The 20,287-nt window shown below is 39.7% G+C and overlaps 1 protein-coding gene across 1 annotated transcript in view; it reads right to left on the reverse strand.

The window, feature by feature from the left end:
• grik4 (glutamate receptor, ionotropic, kainate 4) overlaps positions 1-20,287 on the reverse strand; it is a 585,146-nt gene that overhangs the window by 168,883 nt on the left and 395,976 nt on the right. Inside the window, exons 7-8 of the mRNA XM_047391909.1 lie at positions 14,249-14,427; positions 6,342-6,395 (exon numbers count right to left, since the gene is read on the reverse strand). Coding sequence (XP_047247865.1) covers positions 6,342-6,395; positions 14,249-14,427 — 233 coding nt within the window. The remainder of the gene's footprint in view (positions 1-6,341; positions 6,396-14,248; positions 14,428-20,287) is intronic.

The raw sequence follows: 20,287 nt of genomic DNA on the forward strand, positions 1-20,287 counted from the left end.
ACCGCGACATTTACAGGTATGTCGTGCAGATACCTTCTTGCATAAGTGAATCCTAGTGTTCGACCTGCACTAATTTTTGTAAATGGTATCCTAATGAAATAAAGACAGCTTTAGGCTAGTAAGATTCTCCACTGATAAATATAATAGCGCATTGACCCATATCAGTTTAAAAATATACGCAGATAATGAAATCTGTCTTTGGAAGAAACTCAGTCATACTACAGTCATACTCAGTAAATTAGAATATTAGTTCAATAATTTTGTTAACTGAATTCTCTAAGTGAAACATATTGCATAGATTAATTCCACACAGACCGGTGTTTTCAAGCTTTTATTTCTGTTAATTATGATGATTTTCTGCTTGCAGCTAATAAAAACATGACATTTAAGATTAGAATATTACATCACCTCAGATCAACAGATCAAAAAGATACATTTTTAATACAGAACCATGAGCTTAATGAATAATATGTATAATACCTGCTTAATGGTTGTTATTTTCAAACAGTGCTTTTAATCTGACAAAGCCTCGTCTGAACCCATACTCTAATTTATCGAATATGACTTTATTTAGGCTTCCAGAGCAAAGATTTTTGGAAAGAAAAATTATAAATTTTCATAAACAACTAAGCATCAGTGAGTAATAAAGTTTCAAACACAAACAGAGAACTGCACAGTGACGCAGTTGGTAGCACTGTTGCCTTACAGAAGGAAGGTCCTGTGATTGACTCCCGGCCAAGGGGTCTTTTGTATGGCGTTTGCATGTTCTCCCTGTGCATGCATGGCTTCTCAGAGGATACTCTGGATTCCTCCCACAGTCCAAAAAACATGACTCATGACTGTTAGGTTAATTGGTCTCTCTAAATTGCCCTTAGGTGTGAATCAGTGTGTGCATGGTTGTTTGTCCTGTACGTCTTTGTGATGCCCTGCGACGGATTGGCAACCTGTCCAGGGTTGCCCGTAGACTGCTAGAGATAGGTACCAGCTCCCCTGTAACCCAGCGGTATACAGGTCCTTCTCAAAAAATTAGCATATTGTGATAAAGTTCATTATTTTCCATAATGTCATGATGAAAATTTAACATTCATATATTTTAGATTCATTGCACACTAACTGAAATATTTCAGGTCTTTTATTGTCTTAATACGGATGATTTTGGCATACAGCTCATGAAAACCCAAAATTCCTATCTCACAAAATTAGCACATCATTAAAAGGGTCTCTAAACGAGCTATGAACCTAATCATCTGAATCAACAAGTTAACTCTAAACACCTGCAAAAGATTCCTGAGGCCTTTAAAACTCCCAGCCTGATTCATCACTCAAAACCCCAATCATGGGTAAGACTGCCGACCTGACTGCTGTCCAGAAGGCCACTATTGACACCCTCAAGCAAGAGGGTAAGACACAGAAAGAAAGTTCTGAACGAATAGGCTGTTCCCAGAGTGCTGTATTAAGGCACCTCAGTGGGAAGTCTGTGGGAAGGAAAAAGTGTGGCAGAAAACGCTGCACAACGAGAAGAGGTAACCGGACCCTGAGGAAGATTGTGGAGAAGGGCCGATTCCAGACCTTGGGGGACCTGCGAAAGCAGTGGACTGAGTCTGGAGTAGAAACATCCAGAGCCACCGTGCACAGGCATGTGCAGGAAATGGGCTACAGGTGCCGCATTCCCCAGGTCAAGCCACTTTTGAACCAGAAACAGCGGCAGAAGCGCCTGACCTGGGCTACAAAGAAGCAGCACTGGACTGTTGCTCAGTGGTCCAAAGTACTTTTTTCGGATGAAAGCAAATTCTGCATGTCATTCGGAAATCAAGGTGCCAGAGTCTGGAGGAAGACTGGGGAGAAGGAAATGCCAAAATGCCAGAAGTCCAGTGTCAAGTACCCACAGTCAGTGATGGTCTGGGGTGCCTTGTCAGCTGCTGGTGTTGGTCCACTGTGTTTTATCAAGGGCAGGGTCAATGCAGCTAGCTATCAGGAGATTTTGGAGCACTTCATGTTTCCATCTGCTGAAAAGCTTTATGGAGATGAAGATTTCATTTTTCAGCACAACCTGGCACCTGCTCACAGTGCCAAAACCACTGGTAAATGGTTTACTGACCATGGTATCACTGTGCTCAATTGGCCTGCCAACTCTCCTGACCTGAACCCCATAGAGAATCTGTGGGATATTGTGAAGAGAACGTTGAGAGACTCAAGACCCAACACTCTGGATGAGCTAAAGGCCGCTATCGAAGCATCCTGGGCCTCCATAAGACCTCAGCAGTGCCACAGGCTGATTGCCTCCATGCCACGCCGCATTGAAGCAGTCATTTCTGCAAAAGGATTCCAAGTATTGAGTGCATAACTGTACATGATTATTTGAAGGTTGACGTTTTTTGTATTAAAAACACTTTTGTTTTATTGGTCGGATGAAATATGCTAATTTTGTGAGATAGAAATTTTGGGTTTTCATGAGCTGTATGCCAAAATAATCCGTATTAAGACAATAAAAGACCTGGAATATTTCAGTTAGTGTGCAATGAATCTAAAATATATGAATGTTAAATTTTCATCATGACATTATGGAAAATAATGAACTTTATCACAATATGCAAATTTTTTGAGAAGGACCTGTAGAAGATAAATGAATGAATGACACAAATAGAAGTAAAGGTTCAAACAATACTTTCCTAGGCAAGCTGTGGTAACTGCAGGTTTACTGCAATATTCCACAAAGATATTGAGAAACCAGCTTTAATCACAAATATCTGAAAAATTAGAATGATGGGATTCAAGACTGCCCATACGTTGCAGTGTATCAAAGGTCAAAGGTTAAATCAAGACAAACACCCAGAAAATCTGAGCTCATCAAGGCAAATGGAAAAAATTTTTATTGAAATATTTGATTTCTACCTTAAATCACATGCCACGTCCACTTCACTGAATAATGCTGCCTGAGAGCAACACCCAGTTAAACAAATGACACACATAAAAAAACGATACTGATGACATTTTTCAGTATCACACAACTATATATGAGATTCACAACAAATTTCAGAGTGATGCATCAGCCCAGGCCAAGCAAAAAAGTAATCTAAGGTCAAATTTAAATCTCTTTAGCTGCTTTCAAACAATTTTTTGTGTTTGTTGTGTTTGTTGCAATTTTTAAGCTCTGTTTCCATGTGGCTTGAACTACAGAGTTCGCCCTTTACGGCAGTTTGCTTCAGCACAGCTACATACACCATACAACTGTACAGTGTTAGCATTCAGAATGTAACATCGCTGACCTAAACCCCTCTGAATGCTAAAACATCAGAGACTGAGACCTTTTTCTGAAGTGAATTTGATGTAAACAGGCATAGAAAAAAGCCTTGTCTCTCCCTTTGGACAAACACTCTTGTCGTCATCTGAGCCTGCCAAATATGCAGGGCTGCAGCTTTGATATGTTTGGCTACTTTAAGCTCTGCATAACAGATTGATGGCCAACTTTACACCACCTTGCTGCAATACAGGCTCTGAAAAGCATGCCATATAAAGAGAACTAATGATTTAGAGATGTTAGGGAGATATAAACTACAAGGTTATGAAGATGTGAGGAAATGAAAAAAAAAAGATGTTTGTGTAAATTTTAATGTATCCCTAATGAATAAACAAAGGGCTGCACGGTGGCACAGTTAGTAACACTGTTGCCTTGCAGCAAGAAGGTCCTGGGTTCAACTCCTGGCTTGGGGTCTTGCTGCATGGAGTTTGCATGTTCTCCCTGTGCCTGTGTGGGTTCTCACTGGGTACTCCAGCTTCCTCCCATAGTCCAAAAACATGACTGTTAGGTTAATCGGTCTCTCTCAATTGCCCTTAGGTGTGAATGAGTGTATGTGTGGTTGTTTGTCCTGTGTGTCTCTGTGTTGCCCTGCGATGGATTGACGCCCTGTCCATGGTGTACCCCACCTGTTGCCTGTAGACTGCTGGAGATAGGCACCAGCTCCCCAGTGTGGAAGAAGCGGTGTAGAGGATGAATGAATGGATAAACAGTACATATGCAAACTGTGAATTTACAGTTATACAATTCAGCTTACATTTTCAGTGTAATTGTTTACCATCTTAATTCCAGTGTATACACACATATTTCTGAGGATCATCTGCAGAGATCATGTCTAAACAGTCAAAACTTTCTTCCAGTCCAGGCCTGGTGAAACAAATATACACCATTACACTAACATCACCACCCTGAACTATTAATTCAAGCCATGATGACTCAGTATCTTCATGTTGTTTACGGCAAATTATGAACCTATCATCTGTAAGTTTTTAGGTGAAATCAAGACTCATTGGATCAGACAACATTTTTCCTGTCAGTTGTTTTCTAGTCAGTTTAGCAGATGAGAATTATAGTCCCTGTTTTCTGAGCTGAAAGAAACGGTGCTCAGTGTGGTCTTCTGCTGCTATTAGTTATGTGCTGCAGAGATGTTATTACTCATAAGTCTGTTGTAACGAAAGGGTAATCGAGTTGCTGATGCCTTTTATTCATCTCAAACCAAATCTAACAATTCTCCTTTTAAATCTGATGTCAACAAGGTATTTTTGTCCATAAAACTGGACATTTTCTGTTTTTCAGGACCATTTTCTGTAAACCTAAGAGATGCTTGTGGGTGAAAATCCAAGTACATTTGCAGTTTCTGAAACATTAAGGCCCTGCTGGCGCGCTCAACAAACCATGCTATGTTCAAAGTCCCTTAAATCCTCAATCTTCCCCATACTGACATTCTTAAACCTCAGCAAATCATCTTCACCACATCTAGACTGTTATTGAGTTGCTCCCATGTGATTGGCTGATCTGCCATTAGCGTTAGTAAGCAAATCAACAGGTCTACTTAATAAAGTGGCCAGGGAGTGTAATTAAATAGGAATTGGACCCATTTGTCTAGTTAAGTGCCTTAAGATTGCATCTGTTGTGAATTGGCGGTATATAAATAAATCTTATTTTTTTATTCAAAGAACAAGGACCTGTCCATGGATGAGAGTCACAACATACTGTCAATGTGTTGGTATATATTGGGGCAAGAATGCAGCAGAGCTGTGAGGAACATTTAAGAGGCTCAATAATCATAAAAGACTGGAAAAGTTTAAAGACGCATGTTTCAACTGTTAGAACTCAATTCCAAGTCAGACAGATTTTAAGCAAGATCACAGCTACCCAGGAGAGGTCATCCCACTAAGATCCCTTTAAAGTTTTAAATAGACCAAGATAATTTCAAAGAAGCTACCTTACCCTGCAACCAAATGAAAACTCTCTTACATAAGCTAATAATTTGCTAAGAGGTCCACTTTGAGAATATCAAACACTAATAATGTCCACAACAGAGCTGCAACAACACTTAAATAGAACATTTAGGATTTGGAAAATAAAGTTTTTTATTCTTGGAAATTAACAGCAAAAAGTGCACTAGCATTTAGAAGGTTAACATAAGTAACATTTTATTTATATTTGAATATGCAAACAAAACCCCTACTTCACCTAATAGTATTTATAAAAAAATCCCAAATCAAAAAGAAAGGAAACAGTGAAAGCTATTCAATCATTCAACCAAAGCCTGGTCAACTCCTGTAGTCATAAATAAAGAAAAAATGACAAAAGAAGCACAACCACCAGTAGTACTAGTAGGAAAAAATACATCAGTCAGTCAGTCAGTCAGTTTCTACTGCTTATTCCATAGTGGGTCATGGGGGAGCTGGTGCCTATCTCCAGCAGTCTATGGGCGAGAGGCAGGGTACACCCTGGACAAGTCGCCAGTCCATCACAGGGCAACACACAAACAACCACGCACACACTCATTCACACACCTAAGGGCAATTTAGAGTGACCAATTAACCTAACAGGCATGTCTTTGGACTGTGGGAGGAAGCCAGAGTACCCGGTGAGAACCCACGCATGCACGGGGAGAACATGCAAACTCCATGCAGAAAGACCCCCAGTCAGGAATCGAACCCAGGACCTTCTTGCTGCAAGGCAACAGTGCTACCAACTGCACCACCATGCAGCCCTATAAAAATACATATTTTTAAATAATTTATTAACTTGGTGCTGAAATGCACTTCAGCGGTTGGAGCCACGACGGCCGCTAAACCAGGTCTCTAATTTACAGCCCAACAAAATGAGGGAGAAAATCGACCATTTAACCCTGAAATAATGAATCTATGCAGTCATTCCTCTATATAAGCTCTTTCCAACCAAACCTTAATCCAAAGTGGAGCATCAATTAAAATGTTCTGTTTTAATACATTACATGAACACAGCATTAGATTATTGATGCGCTTCTTTAGGTGTGAAATTTGTATCCTAATTGCCAACATGGCCATTTGCTTACCAGAGAGGTGAAGATGTAAGTGTAGTAGACTGACAGCATCCCCAACTCTGATGCCTGCAGGAAAAATGAAAGAAGGGCAAAGAGGGAGAAGCAAAAAGTAAGAAAATTAAGCACACAAAGGCCAGAACAGAAATAAGGAGAGGCTTCTGCAGAAAAAATTGCAAGGTTTAAGGTCTGACACTCAAAGGGGTGGGGAAGAACAAAACATAAAGCTCTGAGAGAAATCAAAAACAGGGAAGAAAAGTTGAGAGGTCACTGAGTCGTGTAACTGGAGCTTCATCTGAGCATACAGATCAAATCCACAACTTGATAAGCACTGACGCATCATCATCTAACGAAGCTTCTCGATGGAGCAATTAATTTCTGAGCTCCATTGGTATGCTGCTCGACACTATCATACAATCTGATTAAATCAAAGTCAGTGTGGAGCAGCTGCAAAGGGCAGGGTGAACTTTTATAGATTATTTTCCAAAAACACATGATCTGAAGAGAAATTTATTAAGAGTTTAGTTTGATCAACTTAGAAATAAAAATGAACTGAAATCCATAAATATCATTTGTATTTGTTTGTACAAAGGGCTTAAATGATATATATATATATGATTAATGATATATCCATCTATCATCTATCTAGATAGATAGATAGATAGATAGATAGATAGATAGATAGATAGATAGATAGATAGATAGATAGATAGATAGATAGATAGATAGATAGATAGATAGATAGATAGATAGATAGATAGATAGATAGATAGATAGATAGATAGATAGATAGATAGATAGATAGATAGATAGATAGATAGATAGATAGATAGATAGATAGATAGATAGATAGATAGATAGATAGATAGATAGATAGATAGATAGATAGATAGATAGATAGATAGATAGATAGATAGATAGATAGATAGATAGATAGATAGATAGATAGATTGGTCGATCTTTATCAATAGATCGATCGATGGATGAAACCTGTGTCTTTTGAAACTTAAACTTTACATTTTATTTCTAGGAAGTAGATGTTTTGATTTTAAACAATTTGCGTGAAGATGATTTGAGGGTATTCAGCCACGGACGTAAGCTTAACAAAGATTTAGCTGTCATACCTGTGAACAGTCTAACCTCTGAAGCATGCTGTTAACATGAGTGTTAACATGAGTGTTAACATGAGTGTTAACATGAGTGTTAACATGAGTGCTACTCTGTTATAAATAGGAAATATTCAGATAAGGTGTATTAAATAAGCTTAGTAAATAACCCACTAAGAAGCAGAAAGCTGGTAATTATCACTGCAAAACATTAAATAAATGTTTGTGACTGAACTCAAAAGAACCTCTCACCTCATCCTCACAAAGCATCCTCTTCTTTGTACACTGCTGCTTTAAAACTACTTTAACTATAGTAATTATATTTTTATGGAAATTAGCATTTACCCTTTAGTTTCGCACAAAAAGCAAAGCTGTAGGGAGAATAGCTGATGTCGTGTTTTTTGATGCAGACAATTACTTTTAACATTGCATGACATATATTCTCTGGGTGACTACCGTTTATACCAGTACACAACAGAGTTCACATCATAGTGTATGGTTGCGGCACATATTTCATAGAGAGAACAGAAAATAAACAAAACAAACTTCAGATGGAAAATGAAACCTTTCACTGCTTTAAACAACCCTTCCTTCTTTTTACAACTTTGAGCTATGCATAACCGATTGATCTTTAAACCAATTTTCCAGATTGTGCTGTTTTCTACCACAATCTGAAAATTTGGTCTTTATATGCATTCAGCTCCCTTTACTGTTACACTCCTAAAAATCCAATACAAACAACTGGCTTCAGAAGTCATCTAATTAAAAGTACAGTCCACCTGTGTGTAATTTAATCCCAGTATGAATAAATCTGTGAAGGCCTAAAAGGCTTGCTATGGAACATTAGTGAACAAACAGCATCATGAAGACACAGGAACCCAGTGCACCGGTCGTGGATAAAGTTATGGAGAAGTTTCATGCACAGTTAGGTTATAAAACAGTATCCCAAGTTTTGAACTTATCACATAGCTCTGTTCAATCCATCTTCTGAAAATGGAAAGAGTATGGCACAGCTGCAGACCTACCAAGGCATGATCATCCACCTGAACTGACAGAGTGGGCAAGGAGAGCATTAATCAGAGAAGCAGCCAAGAGGTCCATGGAAACTCTGAAGCATCAGCAATGATGTACAGCTAAAGTATGAGACTCTGCTGACAGGAGCAGGGTTATTATAGTTAACAAAAACGAATGACAAAACGAAAATTGAAATTAAGAAAACATTCTTGTTAGCTGAAATAAATAAACTGTAATTAATAGGGAAAAATTACAATTAACTAACTATATTGTGAATTTGTAATACTAACTAAAATGTACTGAAAATAAAGATACTGTATAATATCCTTCATTGTTTTTTGTTTATCAATTTATTCATAAGCTTTGCGAACTGATGTGAAATGGAGTTTTTTCATCGGCACCGTACGGCACCCCATAGTCCCTGGCGGCACTTTCTAAATTACATTTTTGCTCACCTAGTCCACAAAATGATGACAGCAAAAGTTTGGAGAAAGCACCAGATTCCTATATGGGATTTCTTCAAGTATGACTGCGAGAGCAACAAAGCAAGTGTCTTGTAGTACAAACGGGTGATAAAATATGTGGTATACTTCTTAAGGGGAGAAATTTTGAGAACCTTGACAAGCTAGCCTCTCTGAATAGCTGCCCCGAAAAAAGGAGCCACATCACAGCCAGGTAGCACCAGAATAGAAACAGCCATAATGGAGTGCTTTTAGAGTTGACCAAGCTGCTGGCCAGTTAATACACAGGAACACCACAAGCAGGAGTATGCATTATTTATTAAGACTGGGAAGTCCACACGACAATGTGATTGAAATTAGGTTAAATTATATTGTGTAGTATTGTATTATTATTATAATGTTCATGTGTTTCCTCAGTCTATAGACTGTTTGGAGCAGCTGCAGCATTACACACATTTTGAACTTGTGGATGGTTAGTTTTTGTGGTAAGTTAGTTTTTTGAAAACGGTATCTCGTGAGTCGTTGTTAAACCAATACATATATATACAATTTTAGAAATACAATACACTGACCTTTTCAAATATTGCACCTAAAAATTAATCCAAGTATGAATAAACCAGAAGTACTTAAACTAATAAAAACTTAGCATTATGAATAATAATATTAATAATAATAACTAATAAATACTAGCAATCCTAAATACCAATTAAAACTAACTGTATTAGAGAAACAAAGTCATAACAACTAAATAAAAATAAACTATAATGAGAAATCCAAGCATACTGTGGACACAGCTAACATGTTGAAGAAAGTATTTTAAAAGATCAAAATTGAAATTTCGGCCTGTTTCCGGTGCATGTTGGACTCCGGCAGGGCTGCCCTTTGTCACCAGTCCTGTTCATAACTTTTAAGGACAGGATTTCTAGACGCAGCCAAGGGCCGGAGGGGGTCTGGTTTGGGGACAAGTGGATTTCGTCTCTTCTTTTTGCAAATGACTTGGCCCCCTCTAGCCAAGACCTACAGCATGCGCTGTGGCGGTTCGCAGCCGAGTGTGAAGCGGCTGGGATGAGGATCAGCTCCTCCAAGTCCGAGGCCATGGTACTCGACTGGAAAAGGGTGGCTTGTCCTCTTCAGGTTGGAGGGGAGTTCCTGCCTCAAGTGGAGGAGTTTAAGTATCTCGGGGTCTTGTTCACGAGTGAGGGAAGAATGGAGCGGGAGATCGACAGACGGATCGGTGCGGCTGCCACAGTAATGGGGGCGCTGTGCCGGTCCGTTGTGGTGAAGAGAGAGCTGAGCCGAAAAGCAAAGCTCTCGATTTACCGGTCGGTCTACGTTCCTACCTTCACCTATGGCCATGAACTTTGGGTCATGACCGAAAGAACGAGATCCCGGATACAAGCGGCTGAAATGAGCTTCCTCCGTAGGGTGGCCGGGCACTCCCTTAGAGATAGGGTGAGGAGCTCGGCCATCCGGGAGGGGCTCGGAGTAGAGCGGCTGCTCCTCCACATCGAGAGGAGCCAGTTGAGGTGGCTCGGGCATCTATACCGGATGCCTCCTGGACGCCTTCCTCGGGAGGTGTTCCAGGCACGTCCCACCGGGAGGAGGCCCAGGTGACGGCCCAGGACAGGCTGGAGGGACTATGTCTCTCGACTGGCCTGGGAACGCCTTGGGCTCCCCCTGGAGGAGCTGGAGGAGGTGTCTGGAGAGAGGGACGTCTGGGCGTCTCTGCTGAGTCTGCTGCCCCCGCGACCCGGTCCCGGATAAGCGGAAGACGACGAGTACGAGTATGAGTATAATGAGAAATCCAAACATACTGTGGACACAGCTAACATGTTGAAGAAAGTGTTTTAAAAGATCAAAATTGAAATTTCGGCCTAAAACAAAAATACTTTGTGTGGAGGAAACGTAGCACTGCACATGAACCTGAAGGCACCTTTACCACCTGACCTCCTACCATCCACTTTCTACCAAGATAAAAATGCTAAACAACCAGCCGGATAACCGGGCCGGGCAGGCCAACCGCTCCAGGCCAAGCACATCTCATCAGCCACCGCAGTGCGGGCACAAGACATGCTCCACCGCCCCACCCACCTGACCACCAACCGTAGCCCTGTGCCCAGCCAGGGGCAAGATCCACAGAAGGAAGTATTGGAGGAAGGCCACCACAGCACGCCAAGGACCGGGCACCCTGACAACCCCACACCCAAACTCTGGAGGAGCCCCAGGATGCCGGCCACCCACCTCCAGCACGGCACAACCCACCGAACCAAGCAACCTGGCCAGCCCCTCCATCAACGCGAAGCCACATCTCAATCAACACTGCACACCGCCCGGCCAACCAATGGACCAGACACCGAAGTCAGGGGCCGAGATCCAAGGCAATCCAAATGATCCCGAGAGAGCCGAAGAGCCAGCCCCAGCACCAGACAACCCCCAAGACCCGAACCTCATCCCCAGCCCAGCTCCCGACCAGAAGGCCCGCTCCCTCTCCCGGCCTCCAACCCCAGACGGCAAACAGCAAACGAGGGTGGGAAAAGACCCCAAGCCTACCTCCGCCCGCTCAAATGTGGTGTTGATGCGTGTTGTTGTAGTGTGCATTTAAAAAGAAAAATGGGTGGGGAAGAGGGTCTGCAACAAGCAGAACGGCGGCAAAGAAAGGTCACAGCACACACAGCAAAGAGGCTGCACTTCCCCAGAGATGCAGAACCACCAACATCCATGCCAGCCAAGCAGAAACAACAGAGCCTAGCCAAGCTGCGGTTCCCCCCGAGCCAATGTCACAGCAACACCACACAACCTTCCATACATCGGTAGGGGCACGGTGGAGACCACAAACCCCAAGCACATACCACCCACCAGGAACCACCCAGCAGAGAAGCAAACCCCACCTCAGCCTAAGGCCGAGAGGCCCAATGCAACCGCCGAGCCCAGTGCGCCCGCCCTGCCATACAAAACACGGAGGCCGGAGCCACCACACACAGGACCACCACCCCGACACCACAGCACGCCAAACAGTGGAGGACAGTATGCAGTAATGAGCACCCAAAGCGGAAGCCATGAACAAAGCCCACACTATGCAAGTGCGCCCCCACCAGCCCTCCAAAAACAAAGCCCCCTGCAAAGGTGCACCCACGTGAGAAGAAGACCCATAGCATCCAGGTCCCCATGCCCCTGCCTGAAGTAGCCCTGCGAGAAAACCCACACCGAAGCCCACAAAAAGCAGAAAGCTCACAGAGCCAAAAACAAAACTCACCAAGAAGTCGTGGCCAGTCCAAAGTGAAATATTTACATGTGGCTCGTAACCATCTTGTTAGAGTCCAATGATATTTCTCTCTGCCATTTTAGTACTCCATTGCTCCATGTTATGGATAGTTAAAATAGCATTAAGATCAATTGTCCAAAAAGGTTATTGACTTCTAGTTTGGTAAGTAATCCTTTTAAATATTATTTTATCAAAATAATGTTTTACTTACCTTCTGATTTTGCATTGTGACTGGTTGTTTGACGACATACCAATTGCTGTCCTTAATTAGTTTTTAACAACTAATTTGACCTCCAAGTTTCCAAGTTCCTCAAGATAAAGCTTGGTTCTTAAACATAAATATCCACATTGAACAGTCGTATCATTGCGTCAATTTCACTGGTTCCCTTGTTATTTTATTTGTACATAGTTCATTAGTTCCTTATTCTTTCATTTTGCTTGGTAGTTTAGTTGAATTGTTCTAGCCCAGTAAAGAGTTTGTTAATAGAAAAATGTTTAACTTGGAGTTAAATTGTTCCTGTTAATAAATACTTATGTTAAGGAGAAATTGATGTGAATTTATTCCATATGTGTGCCCAGTTCACTGTTTTGAGAATGCCAGTGCTTGAATCACTCTTTCATCTATTGTTCTAATACCACCATTATATTAGGCCGATATTCATAGGATAATACTTAACAGACCGAAAGTTATTTAATTAAATATTAAATACCTTAAGCATATTGCACCAAAGAACTACAAATGTAATTTGAGCCATACACGGTTGTTGTTTCAATGTGACTGAATACAAATGTGTGCCGCACTACAAAAACAACCAAAACCATGTATCATTTTCCTTCTACTTCCCACTTATGCATGATCTTGTATTGGTCTATCACGTAAAATTACGTAAGAACACACTGAATTTTGTTAATTTAATGTGAGCAAATGTAGAAAAGTTACTTTGAATACTTTTTAAAGGCACTGTGGTAAAAAATGGATACAGCAGACAGCAAGGTGAAGAGTTTGTGATGAAATAATGTGAAAATAATCCTGAATGAGTACAGAGAATGAAGTTAACTCCATGCAGAGGGAGCAGACATAGAAAAAAGGCATGACAGTGTGGACCCCTGCAGCCACAGTGCTTGGACCAGCGCAGTGCTTCAGAATGAAAGAAATGACTTAAAATCTTCTTCCTCTAGTCTGCTTCTCTGTCTATTTAATTTTAACCCATCTCCAGACATTCATTTACTTGGTTTAGGAAACAATATGGTATATTTTCCTTTGAAATGGGAAAGATGCTATTAAGGCTTCTTAAGAACCCATGTGTCCATTAAAATGTAGAGGCTCCCTTTATGTTGAAATCCAGTGTGTGAGTAATATTCTGAGGCAGTAACTACTCATATTTTCCATTAGTAAAGAAGCACAAAGAGGTTGCCTATACATAGAGACAGGAAGCGGACTCACTAAAACTGTCTGAAAGCTGTTTTGCTTTATAGCTTTGCATACCACATTTACATTTTAATGTAAAAACTGTCTCTTTAAAGTAGCAACCCAGCAGATATAGGATGGATAAAAAAAGCATTTTGCTTCACTTTACGATGTATTTAAATCTCTGCTATATTCTACATTAGACGGGGAGGAAAAACAGATTTGTTATTACACATACACATCCACAAATCTCTGCAGAATTATTTAAACTTTCTTGGCTTTATTTACTGGAAAATGCTTTATTTGATGTCATTATTTACAATCACTAATTTAATATAATTGATTTGTTTAGCAGTGGTGTTTCAGCTCAGTTATTTTACCAATCTTCTGGGTCTAAACTACAACTAACAACCAGAATTTTTCCAGAAGCATAATTATTTTAATTCTCATCAACAAAATATTAAATTTGGCGGTGAAAGTTATATTAACTCAATTTGAAGACATGTAGAAAATGAAGTTCTGCAGTTCATAAATGGACACTGCTGTTGCCTTAGCTTTTTTGGTTATAAAACAAAATGTTGCCTTTTCCATATGTTGTGCCATTTTTCATATAAGAAGTCGCGTCAAGCAAATAGGCTCATAAATAACACAACCATTATGTTTATACTTACCCGTTCTAAGATGATATGTGACATGGTGGCGTTGGCATCCACTATGATGGTGGCAGTCTTGTCATCTCGGATCTCTTTCAGGAGAGGGGTCGGGTCCTGGCTATCATCCAGCATGCGTACAGACAGAGTCTCCTTGGAGATGAGAAACTGTCTGAGGAGCTGCTCCAAGTTCAACAAGCCTGTCAGGAAAACACACAGAAAACAAATATGAGTGTCATATGTCTGAAGAACGGCACTACTTTTATCATTTCAAACTAATACAGTCACATTTGTTCAACTATTTTCTGTTGTTTCTCTTGCTCGGTTTTATGCTTCAATTTTTAATCTTATTCTTTCTGTTATTCCTGCCTGCTCCAACTAGCTTTACTTCATTGGAAATGCCAGCTTTTCCTCCAGCTGGCTGGTTTAATGTCAACCTAAGCATCTTACTTCTTCACCATCTTCACTGGGGCGAACAGATGTCACCGTGGCACAATGGTGGAACCAAAGGATACATTGGGGTATCCAAAAATGTAATTTCACTCTGCACAGTGTTGTAAAGACTGTTAGACAAGTGCATGACATGACTAACCTTCCTCATGAAAACCTAAAATACAATTACAATTAAACTTTATCAAGACATCCTCAGGGTCTGGTTTTGCCAGCTACTTGGAAATCACATCCTTTCTGTCTGTTGATAAGGGTGAACAACATGGTACAGTTCCCTCTTCTTAAAACAGTAAAAAGTATTCGGACCAAATAATGTTTTTGAATGGCTTTTTATCCATTTCTGTAATTGTGCTAACTTGTGTCAAGTGCAATGGATATTTAATATTATATATATTTAATATTTGAGCCTTCAGGTACACTCAGACTAAGACTGTTTTGCCAAATTTTAGTAATTCTATTTAAATTTTAAAGGTAAACAATAAAAACACCACTCATTCAAGCTGTATTCAGGCTGCATAAAACGTTTTAAATAAAACTAAAGGAAAAAAGCATAGAACTGCATTAGAAAGAATAAAAAGGGCCATATGAAATACATTTTATTCAAATTCCCTTTGTCTAGTTTATTTGTTTTTTAATTCCACGTTTTACAAAGTAAACACATTGGTGCACCAAAAAAAAAAAGAAGGTAACCATATTGTTATATATAAAACGTAACTGTTCATTATCAAACCAAACAATGAATTTGATTAATTTAGTTTATGTTTTATAAAGTTCTTAAACACCAATCACTTGCATGAGAGGCTATGATTTTGTAAAATATGAACCTAACATTCTATACTAATTCTGTCTAAACTTCATTGATTGTTTTAATTTATTTAGAAAGGAAAGTCTAACTTAGAACATCCAATATTGGCAGTAAACTTGCATCTTTCTTTTTTGAGCCTTTTTGTATTGCTATGTCCAAGTTATAGTGTATAAACAAAACTCATAGGTCAGGTCGTCATTGTAAACGAAAATTAATTCTCAACTGACCTTCCTGTTAAAATAAATGTTAAATAAAGATAGAAAGAGTTGTTCTTCTACTTTATATGCTAAGTCTTTTCCTTTGATGGATGATTCTAAAAGACTTGGCACTGTGCTGTATGCTCAGGTTTCTCCAACACTGCTGTGGGGGAGAGCTGAACCTTGGCTGAGCCAGTTATATCAAACAGGAAGCTCCAGCAACAAATACAGTCTCTTTTTCACTGTGAACGTTTTTGTAAATGATGATAAACAGCATTCACTATCATTATTTATAGTGGATTGCATTTCAACTTGAAATTCCACCATTTAAACTTTGTTCAATGCCACTCAGAAATCACAAGGGCCTGCTGAATAGATAATAAAAAAAATAAATAAAATACTTATGTGGTACTAGTGGTCTTTATTTTGTAAGTTGACCTACAGGAAATGGGATGGAGAGAGAGAGAGTGGAAGACATGCAGCAACGGTTGACGGGGCCGGGACTCAAACACTCAACATCAAGGATTGGCGCCTCTATATAAGGTTTGCATGCTTTACCCTGGCACCACCGCCGCACCCCAAAACTTGTCTCCTTTGTGAGAGATCTGCATGTAAACCACATAATATTCCTGGTCATTAACTTGGTTAAAAAAATACATAGTTAAAGGCTACAGTACATAACCCAAAGAAATGTCTCAAGAAACTCTGCTGAGCTCAGTCCAAGGGTAATTTTGGCTTTGGTAAGTTAAGTGAAATTTGTCTTAATCAAATCAAAATTCAGTTAACCAAAACTGTTCTAGCAGAATTGTATAAGTGGCTTTTCATCCTTGTATTAGCAGCTCCTGATAGGTTATGATTATATATCCCATATCGGAATATAAACATATTTTTCAATGTGTGTTTTAGGGAAAAAATACAAACTGAACAAGGCTGTAGGTGACTGCTATGTGGAAGCACTGTTCGTATTTACCTGACCTCGAAATTTGCTCTCCACGTCTGTTTAGTATTCTGGTGCCAAGAGGACATGATGCACAGGTGTGAAATGACTCACACACAGTGGGAACCTTAATGCAAATTAAGCAATGCTAACCTAGTTTAATCATATTCTGATGGAAAATGTTCTTCAGTCTCATTTTTTTTAGTATTGAATAGTTAAACCAAATTTACACCGATTGTTGAAAAAAAAAAAACATCTTATTGCAAGCATACAGAGATGTGCAAAGGCATTTGTCCCCTTAGAGATTTCTGTTTTTTTCTCATTATACTCAAATGTTATTGATCAGACAAAGTCTAATGTCAAGTACAAATAAATTGCAGTTTTCAAATCATTATTTCAAATATTAAGAGACAAAGCTATCCAAATCAACATGGGTCTATATGAAAAGTAATCGTACTGCATTCCTCAAGAATTAACCCCAAAATCTGATTTCCTCTCAGGCCTGGTTACTTCCACACCTGTAGAATCAAGAAATGTCAAATTCAGTACCTGTCTGAAAATATGAAGAAGGCTAAAAGGTCTCAAAAGGCAACACATCAAACGTCTTTCTAAAGAAATTCAACAGCTTAGAAACAAAGCAGTTGACACAGATCTATCATCCTCCAAGGTGTTACAAATTCATTTCTAGGGCTTTGGGACTCTAGCGAACCACAGTGAAAGCATTTATTCACTAATGGGGAAAACACTGGAACAGTGGTAAACCTTAACAGGAGTGGCAGACCAACTCCCAGGAATCATCCATCGAGAAGGTCCTAAGAACCAAGAACATCTAAAGCACTGCAGACCTAACTTGGAGTTCTAAGGCAAAAACTATTGCTGACATAAAAAATCACCAAGGCCCATCACACATTGACATCACCTTAATGATCCCCAAGATTGTGCAGCCCATTACATTTGGTGTAAAATCCAGCATTTTAGAAAAAAATATTCATAGCTACAGTCAAATATGGTGGTGGTAGTGTGATGGTCAGTGGCTTCTTTGCTGCCTCAGAACCTTAATGACTTGGCTTATTTGATGGAAAAATGAATTATGCACCACACCAGAAAATCCTGAAGGAGAATATCTGGCTATGAGTTTGAAGTGCACTTGGGCTAAGCTGCAGGTGAATCTATCAATGACTTTTAACAGAACATTCACGTTCAAAAACCCTCCACTGTGACTGTATTAAAACAATTCCACAAATGCATCTTTCCCACTCGCTTGATTTGGCCCTACTTGACTCCACTTGGCTCTTGTTTTCATCACAGTTTTTTCCATACCGGTACTTACTTTTTAGGTCTCTGTTCCTGAGCAGGTACGACTGGGGCTGAGTCAGGACTATGTGTGACGTGAACAGACTGCTGTTGACTGATTGGCCATTGGACCAGTAGAAATGAGAAGCTTTTCGCTGAGGTAGTGCAGGGAAAAGTTAATAAATCTCAAAAGCAAAGCAACTACAATAAAATTAAGGATCACATTTGCTGGAGCGGGTGAAATCGAAATACACTTTTACTAATAATTTTTACGCTTTAAGGTCCTTGTCTTTGCTATTGCCATGGCTGAGACAAAAACTTACTCATAAAGTCCAAAATTGTAACTTCTTCAGCCGAACTTTGAGCATCACTTGTCCAGACAGCAGGGTCTCTCCTCTCTGATTATCCTTCCACCCAATGGATCATTTTATACATTAAAAAAACCTATATAAGACATTCTTGCATATAAAATAATACAAACATTACACAGTAATGTTAAAAGCACCGCAGCGCACTTCAATGATGGCTGGAGGTGGGACTTCAGCCGCCATAGCTCAAGCCATCAGTGGGTCAGTGGAAACACAACTGGTCCTGTACCGAGTAGAGTGAAACCGAGTGGACCGGAGCCACGCCACCTAAAACGAGCCACTGGAAAAGGGGCAAAAGAGGTGTGGACTAAAAAAAGATGTAGAAGACTCTTTGCGAGTTATCTCAAATGCTTGATAGCAGACGTTGGCAAGGGCAGCACAACCAGTTTTAGGTTAGGGGGTAATTACTTTTTTACATAGGGCCATGCTGGTTTAGATAGCTTTTGTCCTCTTAAGACATTTATTTATAATTTGAAAACTGGCCTTTTGATGGACTACGACCTGTCTAGGATTAACCGCACCTGTCGCCCTATGACCGCTCAAGATAGGCACGAGCTCAGCCACGACCCTGCAATGAAAAGCAGGTATATACAATGGATGGATGGATTTGAAAACTGCATTTTGCATTTATTCAGGTTATCTTAAAATGATCTAAACTAGTGTGATGAAAAAAATTTAAACAGAAAGTATTTGTAAAGGGGGAAAATACTGTTTCAAAGCACTTTATCTGTTTAAATTGACACTGAAATCTGTTTTTATTGGAGCTGAAGCATAAACACCATTTGTAAATTAACTGTTTATGTTCAAATGTGTGTCTTAATAGATCTACAGTCTTTGATTTGATAACTGTCTCCCATCACGTGTTTACCATCATTAAATGATCTGAGAATGACACCAGCCCGCTGTCAAGCAATGAATGCTGTGCTCTTATGATTAAAAACCCATCTTAAGAGTAGTAAAGCAAAGCATACATGACAGTTTCACTGGTCTCACCTTGACAATTTGGCAGATTTCATTGCATTCATGCAACATTTCATGATACTGATAAGGAAAGTCACACAGAAAGGACACAACTTTGTGGAAAATTGCTTGCATTTGCACAGTTCCCACCTGCCATTTCCATTTAACGCAATGGTGAAATGACACTCTACACTTTGGCGTCAACAGATATTTATTGTGATTTTTTTTATGACGACAGCCAAGCAATTTATCTGTCATGGGTAGACCAATTTTGATGAGGCTATTTCAAGTTATCAAACACATTCCTTCATCTTCTCCAACAAATTAACACTGCCTGCTGTACTTCCCAGCTACCAACATCATGTCTAAAAGCTTCTATAATTATGTCTCGGTTTGAATGTCTTATGGCCTGTCTGTGGCAGTATATCAGTGTATGTGTTTGTTTTCATACTACCTGTATGAGATTACTCCTGAGACATCAGCCCAGCTGCTGTTGGCTTTCCTGTCTGTGTCTAGAAGCTGCCAATTCAGCGTCCTCTGTCGAATTACGCTGAATCACTTTGATGAACTCGAAATAGCCTCTTTTACACCACGTTCCTGGTCTGCCTCCTGTAACCATTGACTACTGTGTTTTACAGGCTATCAAATACCATTTCACATTGAGTCTGTGACATTAGATGGAGCAGAATGCCAGATAGCCCATTCTAAACAGCACACACACAGTAATAGAGCCACTGAAAAGAAAGCACACAGTGTTCTGGATGCTTTACCAAGAATGTTTCTTGCAATGGAAAACCAATAAATTAAATGAATAAACATGCTTTTAAATAATGGGTAGATTTACATTTAGGAAGAGTGATTTAGAGGTCTTTTTGCAGAATCATAAGCACATAAATTATAACCAAAAAACTAGAATTGAGAATGCATTGTACAAAAAACAATAGCTTCTACGTTTAAGACAAGTCAAGAATAAATGTCTGAGCTCTTATTCTTGTTTTCTCAAGGCTAATGTTTCAACTGTACTGAAGAATAAATAAGTTTATGTTCTTA

This window comes from Girardinichthys multiradiatus, chromosome 18 (assembly GCF_021462225.1).
Source record: "Girardinichthys multiradiatus isolate DD_20200921_A chromosome 18, DD_fGirMul_XY1, whole genome shotgun sequence".
Lineage (NCBI taxonomy): Eukaryota > Metazoa > Chordata > Actinopteri > Cyprinodontiformes > Goodeidae > Girardinichthys > Girardinichthys multiradiatus.